Source organism: Gopherus evgoodei, chromosome 13 (genome assembly GCF_007399415.2).
Source record: "Gopherus evgoodei ecotype Sinaloan lineage chromosome 13, rGopEvg1_v1.p, whole genome shotgun sequence".
Lineage (NCBI taxonomy): Eukaryota > Metazoa > Chordata > Testudines > Testudinidae > Gopherus > Gopherus evgoodei.
In genome coordinates, this window is record NC_044334.1 from 8,897,389 (window position 1) to 8,911,518 (window position 14,130).

A 14,130-nucleotide genomic window follows, 5' to 3' on the forward strand; every position below is an offset into this window, starting at 1 on the left:
CACAAAAGCAACAGCTCCTCTAACTAACCCCTCCTCTGTAACAAGTGGGACAGGACTAAAGAGTGTTTGGCATAAGCTATTCCTGGCCTGCAAGGGAAAAACAGACTGGTGCGTTGCCAAAGGAAAGCCAGCTTAGCTATGGCTAAGGACTGTCTGTGTTTAAACAAAATACCTTCCCTGGGTTCCCCCGACAAGACTGCTCCCTTAGCCTCAGAGCAGTGGAATGGGAATTCAGCTGGGAGTTCAACACAGTTTGCCCTAGCCCAGAAGTGCCCCTTGCTGGATTTGTGCTGCTCCCAGAGCGAGCGGCTCTCTGACAGCAGACAGAACACACCATGCCACAAGTCAAACCCTCCTGAGGGCCTCCTATACAGTCACGCATCTGACTCGGAGTTACAGGATCAGAAAAATCTCTGCCTCTGGAAAACTCTCTGTAGACAACAGCTGGACAGTATGGGCTGGCTGCTCTCTCTGATGGAAGGCAGAGGTCTAAGAGGCCGAACGTTTTAATGAAACGTACATGAGGCATGAAGTCCAGCTCCAGAGCTTGGTTCTGCTGCCGATTCTCTGTACGGTGTTGGGCAAGTCAGAACCTCCCTGCCTCAGTTTCCCTGAGCGTGTAAGGTGATTGGTTAACTCACAGGGGTGCTGTCAGGTTTGAACGATCAACGTCCGTAAAAGGCTTCACAGACACAGAGCCTGATTAGGTCTAACTGCACTGGCTTTATTATCCCAGCATAACTGCTGACTTAGGTGAAGCTATTCCTGCTTTATACGTGCGGAAGCGAGACCAGAATCAGGATGCAGACTGCCCTAAGGACGGTCACTGTAATCAATGACTGCAGCAGAGCGGGAGCTAGTCAGAGCGGCAGCCAGCAGATGGCTTTCCCGGGGCAACAAGGGAACATAAATGAGGGCACTGAGCATGTGGGAGGTGGCTAGCGCGGAGGACGGAGCAGTGGGAACGCAGCACTTGGGAGCTTACAGTAAAGGCCCTTTTAAACATTACCCATCTGCAGCTTCAGGCTGTTACATCACGTGTCCTAACGTGTGAATCTATACAAATATAACACCACACGCTGGAGAGCTCGTCTGTGGTATGTGACTAAAGGAGAAACTGAGATGTTAAAAAAGAATCAGAGACACTCTAACAAAGTGGGATCACATCACAGATCTGAGGCTGTTTGTCGTGTACTAAATATACAAACAAATGGCTGACCAAGGAACTTGGTTTTGCTGCAGTTGTATATATATGCATGACTCTGCATTGCTCTGCTCTGAATATGAAAACGACAACATGACTCTTCAAAGTCAGCACTCGCAAGGCTGCTAACACTCAGACTTCTGGTACCATGAGTGAGTTGTCAAGTATCAGAGGGGTAGCCATATTAGTCTGGATCTGTAAAAGCAGCAAAGAATCCTGTGGCACCTTATAGACTAAAAGACGTTTTGGAGCATGAGCTTTCGTGGGTGAATACCCACTTCCTCAGATGCATGCAGATGAGTGAGTTGTGCTTTCAAAGGGACCCTGTCTGTCTTCAGGCAGGGCCATACGTCCATGCTGCGTTCTTTAAGGCAGGAATTGTTTTTCCCATTGTGCGTCTGCATGGCACAATAAGGGCAAACTGGGGCTTCTAGCTGTAATCACAATAACAACAATAGAACAACACTCTACTTCTCTACTGGCACTACACACGGCCAAGTTTGGGACAAGCTCAGAGGTCTGTGTAAAATAAAGCAACCTGAACCAATGTCCAACTTGAACGGAACTGGACACTGCCTTAAGTTCTGAGTAAGTCTGGTTAAACTGATCCCAGGACAAGTTACAAGTGTTACCTATTTTTATTTGAGTGTGCCGGTGATGAACGACTGCAGGATCCAAGGTCCCATTCAGTTTCATGGGTTGAAGAGATTGAAGTCAGGTCAAGCTGAATTTTGTCAATGTCTGTAAATTGTATTTTAAGTGTGTATTGCACTTCGGATGGCCCACTGTGACAAAAATGAAACCATTGTGCATGGACGATGCAACAGTCATGGTTGGAATCTTCCAGTGTCACTAACCAGGCCTAATCCTTGCATTTTCCTTACATTTTATTTTAAATAATTAACCCCTGCATCATTCCAGGTGCAATATTGCAGTTTTGACAGCCTGGGAGACACACCATATATTTTAAAAGGCTAATAATACAGGCTTTTTAAATAAGCGTTTTTTGGTGCATCTTTACAGTTGCTTGCTTCAGTTGCATGTGGAAGTAACAACTCTGAGGAAGGCCATCAAAGGTATTCCTGACACAGAGAAAACCAGGACCGACTGGAAGTCTCCAAAGAACCTCTCCATATAAGCCTTGAGATGAGATGAGCCCAGTGACCTTGTCTAGTTCAAAGTATCTATTTCCCTTTTCGTAAGCAGTGTGTCTATTCCAATGGCTCCCCGTAATAAACCAAACCTTTAGATCAGCTCCTTTTTGGCATATTCTCATGTGCATCTGGGTCCTTTTTTCTAGGTTCAGTCTCACCCAAGTTAACAGACTGCCTGGCACAGATAACAACATTTGGTGTTTTTCTAAAAAACCTTTGTGATTCACCAGTCATTGCTATCTAAAGCGCAGCAGCCATTCAAAGTACTGCAAGGAATTCAACTTCCAAAACACACTGCAGTGCATGCACTGGTAGCCAGGATGTCACCACAGAATCTACCACTGCTTTCCACTACCACCATATTGCCAGCGCAACCCAGGGCCCAGTGCTCAAGTCATTATCCAGCCCGTACGCCACGCTTCCCAACACCCGATTCCCATTGGCTACGGCCAGTCACTTGTCAGCCCACTCACTTTTCCCGAAAGGTCTCCTTCTCCTGTTCGCTCCACATGTTCATCACCTGCCGGTCCTTATAAACCTTCATGGGGTCATCCATCAGGCCGTTCATGTTGATGAATTTAATGCGCTGCTGGTCTGCATCGTATAGCATGGGGGGGATGACAGCTAGCTGGCGCATCTGCTTCTCCAGGTTCTTTGGGAAAGAAAGCAAAGGGGACAGTTCTCATCAGCATCACAGAGCCCAGGGGAGAATTAGAGGGGACAGATGTTCATAGGGAAAGGACAGGCTGTGCGACAGGAGACTTTAAAGGCAAGCACTAGACAGCTTTATTGCTGGAGTAATCCTATATTAAAATATTGAAAGAAGCTGTCACCTTCAGCAGGGAAATACTTCACCTTCCTTTTGGAAATAAAAGGCTCTTGAGACACATTGTAAAAATGTTTGACCCAAGGAAACCACCTCCTGTGCGCAGAGCTAGAGACAAGCAAAAATCAGGGCTCACTGGGGGTTTGCAAGCCTTTGTCAGTCAGGTCTGGATTTTGTAAAATCACACAAAGAGTGGCTCAAATCTCAACCGCAGTTTGGATGTAAGCAGGAGTGGGTCCAGTTTTGGAAATATCTTGGTCAGTGTTGTTTTGCAAATGGGGAGGAGGGCTGAAGTGTCGGGGGTGGAAAAGATGGGTCTAGAACCAGTCTCATTTCATGGGAACCTTTTGTTTTTATCAGCAGCAAAGAATCCTGTGGCACCTTACAGACTAACAGACGTTTTGGAGCATGAGCTTTCGTGGGTGAATACCCACTTTGTCGGATGCATGTTTTTTATGAAAACTTTCCTAACACCCTCCTCCACTTCCCTTCTGCTCTCAGTGCGGTTTGAAAATCAAATGGGCAACGTCTCCAGAGCACTGGAGGCAATAACAATGGACTTCTCCACAGAACGCTCAATTCTTAGACTTTGTATTTGCTACTAAGTGAGTCTAATTTCCACTCGGTAAACACACAATCTGTAGTCAGGTTCACGTCTGACATTCACCCAAAGGCCACTTCGTCTATTCACAGCACATCCCAACAAGCATTTCTCATTGCCACCTTAGATGTTTAAACAAACAGCAGCTTCTCAGCTTTGCCACCAAAAGTGACAGCCTCTTGCTGTGCCGTAATCCTTTTCTTCCCCCACTGTTAAACACTTTGGGGCAGATTCTGATGCTCTTACTCTAATTTATTAACGGCAGCAAAATTCACGAGTAGTCCCTATTGACTTCAGTGGAGCTCTTCCTGGTGTCAAACCCAAACCCAGTGTGAGTAAGGATCTCAGAATCTGGCCCTCGTTGATTAAGGACCAGGGAAGCCCAGCTCTGGAATGGCATCTTCTGATCTTGATTTGTAACCAGGTGTCAATATTTCTGAGAACGCTGAACTTGTAAGACTTCAGAGGATTGTAAACCTAGCCAGAGAGTCTCTCACTCTGCGAAGAGTCTTGATGCTTCATTATCAAATTCATGCACAAACTCCACATCCTACCACGGAAGATGATGGGAGTAAGTGCTGGTTCAAAGACCAGTAGTTAGAGCTGTCTGGCACAGCACTCTGACTGATACAAAGTAGCTTCCTCTTAGCTTCCCACATCCTCAAACTCCACAGCAACGACTCTGACTCTGGTAACACCTTTGATGCCATTCAAAATGCTTATAGCTCTCAAGGATGTTCTCTTAATGAGAGGTAAGCGCCAGTTCTCACGAAGTGAGCAGGTTGGCCAGGACAAACACAGCCTGGCCAACAAAATTTAATGAGCAGAGCCATGCTGTGTAATGACATCATTAGCACCAGTTAAGCTCACGATTGACCAGCCCTGACGAGCAGCACTGAATCAGATCTCTAATCTGTTTGGTGCTGATCTCAGGCAATAGCTAAGGATCTATCTACGGCCAAGTTGACACTAAAAGGTTAGGTGAACCCAGCGACCTTGCTCAGGGGTGTGAAAACTCCAACCCTGAGTGAGACAGTGACGCTGACCTAATCCCTGGGGCAGCCTGCGCTAGGGTGATGGAAGAATTCTTCGTTAGCCTAGCTCCTGCCCCTAGGGGAAGTGGATTAAGTGCAGCAGAACCCCTCCCGTTGCTGTAGGGAATGTCTACACGGAAGCACTGCAGCTGGGCCGCTGTCCCAGCTTCTGTATAGACATAGCCCAAGCTTGGTGGAATGGTATAATGCACATCCCAGCTGTTTGCTCCGTCACGCTCCTCTGCAGAAATGTTCTCCACAATGGAGCACTAGTGACCACCCTTTGCTGAGTACTTTAGTTCCTGGAGATCAGGAAGCACATCAGGCCCCCTCTGTGAAGAACGAATTGAAGCATGGTGCCTATCTGTCCCAGCCTCTGAGAACTAAGCTCGTGGGTCAGCCCCTAATTTGGTCAAAGCAAACTCCCTCCCAGCCAAGGGCACAGCAAGTACACTCAGCAAACAGCTCAACTATTGCTCGGTCGCAGTTGCTGTCTCTTCCCAAGCACGATCCCATTCTTGACAGTTTGCGATCAGAGCCAGCCAAGCAGAACCCTTGCAAAACCAGATTCAGGAGAAGCCAATGTTGCTGGGACATCCTGAGATGATCAGAGCACTCAGAGAGTCAATCTGACTGGCTGATGTACAAACCATTCATCCCATAGGAATCCCCTTCGGGAAACAGCATCTCCCATTAAAATATTATCCACAAGCCTGTGCTGTTGTGGGGCTCTGTTCCCCCACTCCCCAGTTCAGTTTCAGGGAATAACCTGTTTGTAGGAAAGATGACTGGCTGGAGTTGATGGCCTGAGATGTATCTGAGTGCACAAAATGCCCTGCCACCTTGACTGTTATTTCATTACTTGAATTCCTCTTAAAGATCCCGCTGCTTCCCTGCAACGAGGATGGGAAGTGAGATGAGGTCAGCACTGATGGGCGCTCCAAAGGGATGCTGCTTGCTCTCACAGATTCTGCTAACACTCCCAAGCCCCGCTCAGGGTCCTGTTAGAAGCGTCAGGGAATCACATTCTGCGCATGACAATGTTTACTAAACACAGCCCGGCCTGACGTTCATTGAATTCAACACCAGCTCCACCACTGGGGTCTGTTGTGACTGCACTGAATTCCCCAGAGGGAAGGGGGAATGGGGTGGGCGGGGAAAAAAGGAAGGAGAAACGGTGACCTGGTCTCACCTCTTGTTCCGAGAGCCCATCAATAATTTCTGACACCTCGTGTTCGCTGCGTGCAGCCGACATGGAGAGACCGCTGCCCCTCTGTCCTACCCTGCTGGGAAACGGCAGTGAAACACTGAAAAATGTATGCCTCGTCCTGTACTTGGCACCGCGCCTCCATCACTTCCCGGGACTCCTTGCATTCAGAAGGCAATGCAGTCAAAACAGGAAACAGAGCCTGCCATGGCGGCGAGAGGGAAGGCATCGCACATGTGGTCAGAGCTGCCTGACTGCAAAGCCGTTCTACGGCTGTCCGTTTAACTCCAAAACCCACCTACACTAGCAGCAAGCTCAGTCCATAAAATCCATGTTTCAGAGCTGATCCAGGTTAAAAAAAACCTAGGATCCAAACGTGTGAACACTTACTACTGGGTGTAGTGCTTACTACCACGAGCAGCTCCACTGACTCCCCCGGGAGCAGTCCCAGCAGCGAGCACCACACCCAACCAGAAGCATTTGTAGGATCGGGGCCTACAATTAAAGAAAATCAAACCAAACCCAACCCATGTCCCTGTGTCTACCTGGAGACCCAGGGCTTGTCTACACTGCAAAGTTGTAGACAAAACTTGTCTTTCACAGGTACTTAAAAAAGCGCTCCCGTGAAAGACAAAAGTTTTGCTGGCGCAAGTGGCAGTGTGAACACGGCTTTGCCGGCAAGAGGGCTCTCCTGCTCGTGGTGCTGGAAGTATTTTGTTGGCAAAAGTGCCAACAAAGTACCAAAAAACAGAGCGTTTACACACGCTGACTTTTAGCAATCAGGCTGTGTCGACACAGCCTGGTCACTAAAAGCTGCGTGGTGTAGACAAGCCCTTAGCGGGTGGCAAGCCTGGGTGTAAATCTACAGCACGCTAGCCTGCTGCACGCTAAGCAGCTGTGTGTCAAAGTGCGCTAGGGAATTTCCAGTGCGCAGGAGCAGTGTCCACCTGGCGACTTAAGGCCAGGCAGGCTACTGGGCTGTGCATTCACACCTGGCTTGCCACATGCTGCATCTCCATGTAGATAAGCCTTTAGATTAACTCTAGGAACATTTACAATCCATATGACTTTCCACCACAGGTTTGCATTTCATTCATCCTGAACACTGCAATCAACCAGTCACTGCTACACTTCTGCTTCTACTCAGCTCCAGGTCATCTTGCCCACCGCTGTTATGGTTGGGCTGCAAATGCTGCAGGGAAATGCTTAGACCCAGACAAAGAAAGTTTCCATTAACATTTTTTTTTGAAAAGCATGAAAACCTGGCTGTTAATATTAGATTTTTTTTGAAAACGCTTTTCTTTTGAAGCAGCTAAGACCTGGGGTCTAAACTCCTGGACAAAGCCTACGCTCTGCTTTAACTAAACACATTTTTAGAAAAGCTAAAGACAAAGAAGCTGTAGGGTGGGACTTTTACAAGTGCCCAACTCTGCTCGCACTGAGGTCACTGGTAAAACTCCCACAGAATATGGCACCACACTAAACAGTCTGGGTCCTGACTAGCTAAGGCTTCTTCAGCCAACAACTGCCTGCTCAGCTGCTCCTCCTTTTGCTCTAGAATAGCCTGACTTTCAGAGCGCTTCTGAAGATGAGGCAGGGATAGCTCAGTGGTTTGAGCATTGGCCTGCTAAACCCAGGGTTGAGTTCAATCCTTGAGGGGGCCATTTAGGGAACTGGGGTAAAAATCTGTCTGGGGATCGGTCCTGCTTTGAGCAGGGGGTTGGACTAGATGACCTCCTGAGGTCCCTTTCCACTCTGATAGTCTATGAGTTGAGGAGAGGTAAATGAGATGTGGGGATGGGAGCGGTGGTGGACAATGCTGATCATATGAATGGAGCGAGAGAGCAACATCTTTAGATCTTTTGCAATCTTTTCTGCACGTTCTGCAGATGCTTGGCCTCTGTGCTTAGATATGATGCCTAGATCTGTTTTTAACTATTTATGTGACTAAATAATTAGATCGGGTCTGTCCACCTTGATTTGAGCCTCCTAGTATGGGACCAGGCATACCCTCCCCCAGTCACATGTTCATAGTAAGGAACTAACCCCATGCGTTATGATGTGGCCAGCCAGAAAATTAACAACACAGGAAAAATGGAGATCTGGATTTTTGAAATTCCTCCTCCTCTGTAGACAGTCTGAGCTAGGCTGATCCCCCTTGGGGAGAAAGCAGCCAAGTTACTTGTTCATGGGGCTCTGTGGTTTGTGCATCTAACAGTCATTCCATTGCAGGAGAAGGAGGGGGTTTGTTTACCCAGGAACCACCCCCAGCCATTTAAAATCATCTTTGAACCCCAGCCCCCTACAGGCAAAGGAGGAAGTCTGCCTAGCCTCTTCCTACCGCTTCTCCTCTAACCTCTGCATGCGCTCCTGCAGTTCCCGCTGCTTCCGGATCTCTGGGAACTGCTTCTCATAGTACTCCCGCACTTTGCTCTCCTTGGCACGGCGCCGGGGATTATTTTCAATGCGCTCCACTTTCTTTTCCCAGGCTTCCATCAGCTGGTCATAGCGTTGGCAAAACTTCTGTTCCTGAAAAGGCAAGTGAGAGGGGGAGATCAGAAAACAGCCCCAGACTGAGCAGCTCCTCAAGTCCTTCTCTCGATGGCTTGTCGGGCTGAACAGCAGCCAAGCTGCTGAGAACAGTAGTGGGGTTTGTTCGGATAAGTTGCACAGGGCTGGGGACCAGAAAGAACGAGGAAGCTCAAATCAAGTGTCTTTAACAGAGGGGATTTTGTTCTTAGAGTTGGAAAACTTCCAAGATGTCCTTGTCCTAAAGGTCCCTCTCTGAGTGGGACTTTGCTTTTCTGAAGCAGTGAGTATCTCCAAACACTTTACACACATCCATTTATTAATCAAAATCCCTGCCACCGCCTCCCCAACAAGGCGGACGAGGTTCTGCTAGGAGATATGGGTGAGACACACGTAAGGAAACTGAGGCGCACAGAGACAGCAATGAACTCCCCAAAGTACACAAAGCAGGAGTAGAATCCCCACGTCACTGATCTAATCACTGGATGACATTTCCTCCTGTAGACTGTTACTCTCAAGAAGGATTTCCCTCTACTTCATTCACTGCCTTTATCAGCAGAGTTTAAGAACATCTGGTTAGAAAGACAATGCATGCACTTTGGGTAAGTCTACACTGCAATCAGGTGTCCTTGCAGCTTAGGCAGGCAGGCAGGCATACCCATGCTAGCTTACATCTAGCCAGCATGGCTATAAATATCACAAGCTGTCCAACTGCATCTGGAACCCTGCATCCATATTTGCATGGCCAGCCTGCACCAGGAGTCCATGCCACCATGTCTCCTCTGCGATTTTTAGCTGTGCAAGTGCAGGTACAGCTAGCGCAGGTACGCCTGTCCGAGCTACAACCACCCCTCCCACTGCAGTGTAAACATGTCCTAACTACTGACGATGGAACTAGCCCGTCCAACCATAACGATGAAGCAGAGGCCCCGTTTTCCCGACACCAGGCTCCGTTCTCCTCTTTGTTTCACTACTTTTACCCCAGTGTTGTTCAATTTGCTTCAGCTGAGTTAGTTCTGATTCACACCTGCATAGGAGAGAGGAGAATGAGGCCACCAGCCATAAGGCTGCATGTATACAGAGGGAAAGGTCAGCCAATGGCTAGGGGACCCAGGTTCAATTCCTTGCTGCGCCACAGCCTCCCCAGGTGACCTTAAGCAAGTCACTTCATCTTCTTGTCCCTAAAATTCCCCTTCTGTACAATGGGGACAAGTACCCTGCCTTACCTCGCAGAGGAGCTGTGAGGATAGGCGTTCAGATACTATGGAGACAGAGACAGATAAGCACCTAAGGCAGGTGGGCAGATGTACATGCAAAATGATTCTGTGAGTAGAACTATGTGTGCAAAAAACAGAAGCTCTTTTGAAAATCTACCCTAAGATCAATGCCTGCTGTCAAGTGTGTGCTAGCGCCTCCAACTGAAGGCTTTGGAAGCTGCAAACCCATAACATCGTTGGAGCCTGTTCTAGAACAGCAAGGTTAGAGGGAAGGAAAAAATTCACCAAGACATGCATTTCACAATCCCAACTGCATGATCACTACCATCACTATCCGCATTAAAGTAGCGCCTAGTAGCCTCAAATGAGATTCGAGCCCTATTGTGCGGGCACTGTTAAAACACCCCTCAAAGGCTACTGAAATCCCTTTGCACCAGCCCCACGAAAGGCAGTCCCACCCCTGAAGAGCCTGCAACAGACAAGACACACAAAGGGCACGAGGAAAACAGAGACACGAGATTTCAACTGCATTACGGTCAAGGCTTAAAGCAGTTTGTTTCAGAAAAGAATTGCCCAAAACCACAAGTACCTCCAAGTAATTCCCAGCTGAAGGAGAGTAGCACTCGAGTGAACACAGCAAAATTAATGAAACTTCAGTGCCAAAGCTCTGCAAACAGTCTCCAGGGATAAGGAACAGAATAAGGCTGGTTTCTCCCGTGGGTAGGTTAGAACATCTCAAAAAATACCCAATACTAGCAAAACTGATCAATACTAAAAGTCCCACTATTTCCACAAAAATTTCACGGTGATTTTTCTTGAGCCTTCTACGCCCTGGTACATCTCAATCAGGAAGGATGAGAAATGGAGGAACACACACACACACACGAGAGGAAAAAAACAATCCATAAGAGCTATTCCTGAGGGAACGGAGTCAACCTTTTGCATCCTGACATGTAAGAGCAAACTGAAAGTGTCAACACTAGGTGCTGGCAAGCTTCCTTGCCTTGCCCCCCCCCCCCTTCCACACACACACACACACTCTCTCTCTCTCTCTCTCTCGAATTGGGGGCCATTTCTTTGGAAGCCCAGCCTGAAATATGGAGGGAAACTGGATTTTTGTGATGGCTGTACAACGCTTTCAATCTTCAGAGCCCTTCACCAACGTCAAGTGAGGGTTTGGTGACTTCAAGTGCTGCCTACGGACCACAGCCCTCTCTCTCTCTACAGAGCACAGAGCCCTGGATTCTCTGGTACGATCTGGTCACGTGGAGCCACTCACACGGTGCAAACTCTGGCCACAAATGACCCGTGGAGAATTCCCCCGGCTGACAGAAATACCTTACTGGCAGAAAGCCGGTCAGGACTCCTTCCCCAGCACCCTACCCAGAGTAGGGGATGTGGTGGGAGAGGGAGCTCAACCAATTCTTCAGTAAAGGTGGTGCTAAGTTAGAGGCAACAGGGAGGTGGAATTCAGGCACAGGGGAAAATTGAGTCCAGGAGCGTTCAGTGTGTCAGTGCAGACATCCCAACCCAGCCTCACGCCGTACTCCAAACCTGATATGGGGAAACCACCTCTAGAGGGGGGTCCACACTCAGCCTCTCTGAGCCACAGAATCCAGGGCCCCTCCATGAAAGCTATCAACATGGGGAGCACCGATTCAGATGGGTTGTACAGCGGCCCACTGGGAAGGTGTTACACATTAAGTCCTCCTAATATTTGTTGAGATACTGCTGGACCGCATCCTGACTGGAAGCAACCTGCCTGCCCCAGAGCTCCACCACTTCTTCCATGCACATTCCACATCAACCCACGTAGGACGTCCAAATCATACAACTAAATCCAATCAATAGTAGAGATACCAAGTGATTCTACGAGCAGGGATTCCGTGCATTCTGCTTCCTGTCCACTCCCAGCAAGGTCTCATTTGATGGGGGGGTGGGTTTCCCAAATGACACAATGGAAGCCCAATTGCTTAGGACATTTATATATTCAACCAGACAGCAGGATTGATCAGAGAACAGACCAACAGGAGAAGTTTTGCTCCAGCAGGGGTGGGGAATCACAGAGGATGGAGATGAAACAGACCTGCTAGATTCTCGCCTCCAATGTCTGATTTTTCCATACTTTATATTCTCACCTGTGCTCTGCGCTACCCAGTTTTAAATAAGTCAAGCAATGACTGGTAGGTCTTTTACATCTCTAATATCTAAGTGTCATTTTTTCTCTTGGAAGAAGAAATATTAGGAAAAACGTCGTAAGTGGCAGAGTGGTTTTAAGAACTGGAATAAATTGCCTAGGGAGGTTGTGGAACCTCCATCATGGGGGATTTTTAAGAGCAGGTTGGACAAACACCTGTCAGGGATGGTCCAGATAATACTTAGTCCTTCCTTGAGTGCAGGGGACTGGACTAGATCACCTCTCAAGGTCCCTTCCAGTCTATTATTCTATGATTTGATTCTTCCCTTTAGGGATATAAATGTTTAATGGGGTAGTCAGAACCATAGGAAATGCAGAAAACACAGTTCATCCCATTCCCTTACACACACACACACACACACACACACACACACACACACACACACACACACTTCCATCAAAAGGCAGGAAGGTTTGCCTGAGTAGCCTCCATTGTGCTCAGCCCATACACCAACGGGAAGGAACAGAACTGTACTTTAAAAGTCTGCTCTCCTCTGGAAACTAAAAATACCCTGTTAGTAACACTAAAGCTCCTAACCAGGAAACCAAGGTAAGAGTGAAGGCGTTCAGGCCCGTTACTACACCTTCTTAGCAGCCAGAGAAGCTAACAGTGAAACAGAACAGTGCAAATGCAGGGGGCAGGGGGGTTCTGACTGACAAATATGGCTTTGCAAGGACTGCGGGCCAGATTCTGCCCTAAGTTACACTGGCATAAACCCAGAACAACTCCATGCAACTTCCTTCTGGCACAGCCATCCCCCTGCCCATAGGGGCCCATAGGGGCCCACCATCACCACCATATCCAAACACCTCCCAAGTATTATGGGTTTAGCCTCCTAACGAATGCTGAAGTTTCACTCCCATTAAAAGGTGCCCCCTCCCTCCATGGGAATAATGCTCTCTTGCATGCAGCACCCTGAAAAGGGACCCTGTGTAAGCAGCACCCCAGAGAGGGCACTGGGCCTCAGACATAATTTATTCCCTTCTGCCCTCTTGCTCTGGGTGGGAGGCAATAAGTTACTGCAGCCCACGGAACGCTGCAGTTTATTCCCGCTGCTATGCCTGGCTAGTCTGTCCCCTGCAGGAAGAACCCAGTGAGGAGCAGCAGCTGGCATGGCACACTAGACCCGCACCCAAGACTCAGGTAGGTCGTACTTGGACAAGCAGTGGGTGGAGCCGTCCATATTTGGCTGGAGATGGCAAGAATGCAGTCCAGCCGTAAACAAGCGCTACCCCAGCTAACCAGACGGGCTCCTCCAATGGTCACACTTACATCCTTCATGCTGGAGTTCAAAGCAAACTCAGGTCCAAGTGAAGGAAACCGGGTTTGTCAATGGAGATTTTCAGGTTTCATTCTGTGTGACACTAATCCACTCTAGGCCAAAAATTAGGAAGTGAAAGCAGATGTCACTTTGCCAAAATTCAATGGCCAACCCCAAATCTCCCCACCCCCTTGTTCTCTGCTTTGGAAAGAGCTTATCAGCAACTGATTTTTTCATTAGTCACACTCCAGGTCACTGCATCCACACACCGCAAATCCAGAAATACAGCCTCCTCTCCATTAGCTTTGCCCCACTGCAGGAGGAAAGTCTGCAGCTGTCAACTTCCCCAGAGGTCTTATTCTCAACCAGTAACTTTCTCCTCCAAAAGAGGCCCGATTTGACGTGTGTGAGAATCTTTCCACTGATTTCACTGTGCTGTGGATCAGGCCCCAAACCTTGAGCGGGTTGCCATTCGCCACGGTGATGGATCATGCCATTTATACTGGACACATCCAACTCTGGTGCCCATCGTAAGGCAGTGTCAAAGCGGGGGAGAGCGGCCAAGTCACCCAAACCCCAGCTCTCTTCCTACGGCCCCACTCATGTTGGTTACTGCCAGAAATGGCACCTCGGTACTGTGACCGCATGTTCGCTATGTAACCTGACTCACACTGCACGCACCAGCCTCGCTCTGAAGAGTCTGCGTCCCTCCCGATAGGTAATCTGGCTCCAGTGTAAGCGAGTCCATCTCCCTCAGGAGCTGTGCCTGCTTACCCCAAGGCCTGATGTGACCTGCTTTGCTCCTCATATCATCAGTAATATTTCAGTTCCAGCACCCTGACTGCCAGCAATGAGAGTGGGAAACAGAAAGGACGCACAGCTCGTGCCTAGAAACTGGG

General features: G+C 48.5%; 1 protein-coding gene across 17 annotated transcripts in view; it reads right to left on the reverse strand.

The window, feature by feature from the left end:
- The window catches only part of NCOR2 (nuclear receptor corepressor 2), a 402,926-nt gene that overhangs the window by 139,790 nt on the left and 249,006 nt on the right, over positions 1-14,130 (reverse strand). For 15 of the 17 annotated variants that reach the window (XM_030583488.1, XM_030583493.1, XM_030583486.1 and 12 more), the window contains 3 exons: positions 8,368-8,555; positions 6,012-6,102; positions 2,832-3,010 (listed from right to left, as the gene is read on the reverse strand). In XM_030583488.1, coding sequence (XP_030439348.1) covers positions 2,832-3,010; positions 6,012-6,102; positions 8,368-8,555 — 458 coding nt within the window. Of the gene's footprint in view, positions 1-2,831; positions 3,011-6,011; positions 6,106-8,367; positions 8,556-14,130 lie in introns of all 17 variants that reach the window. The other 2 variants (XM_030583492.1, XM_030583491.1) reach the window with 2 other exon arrangements.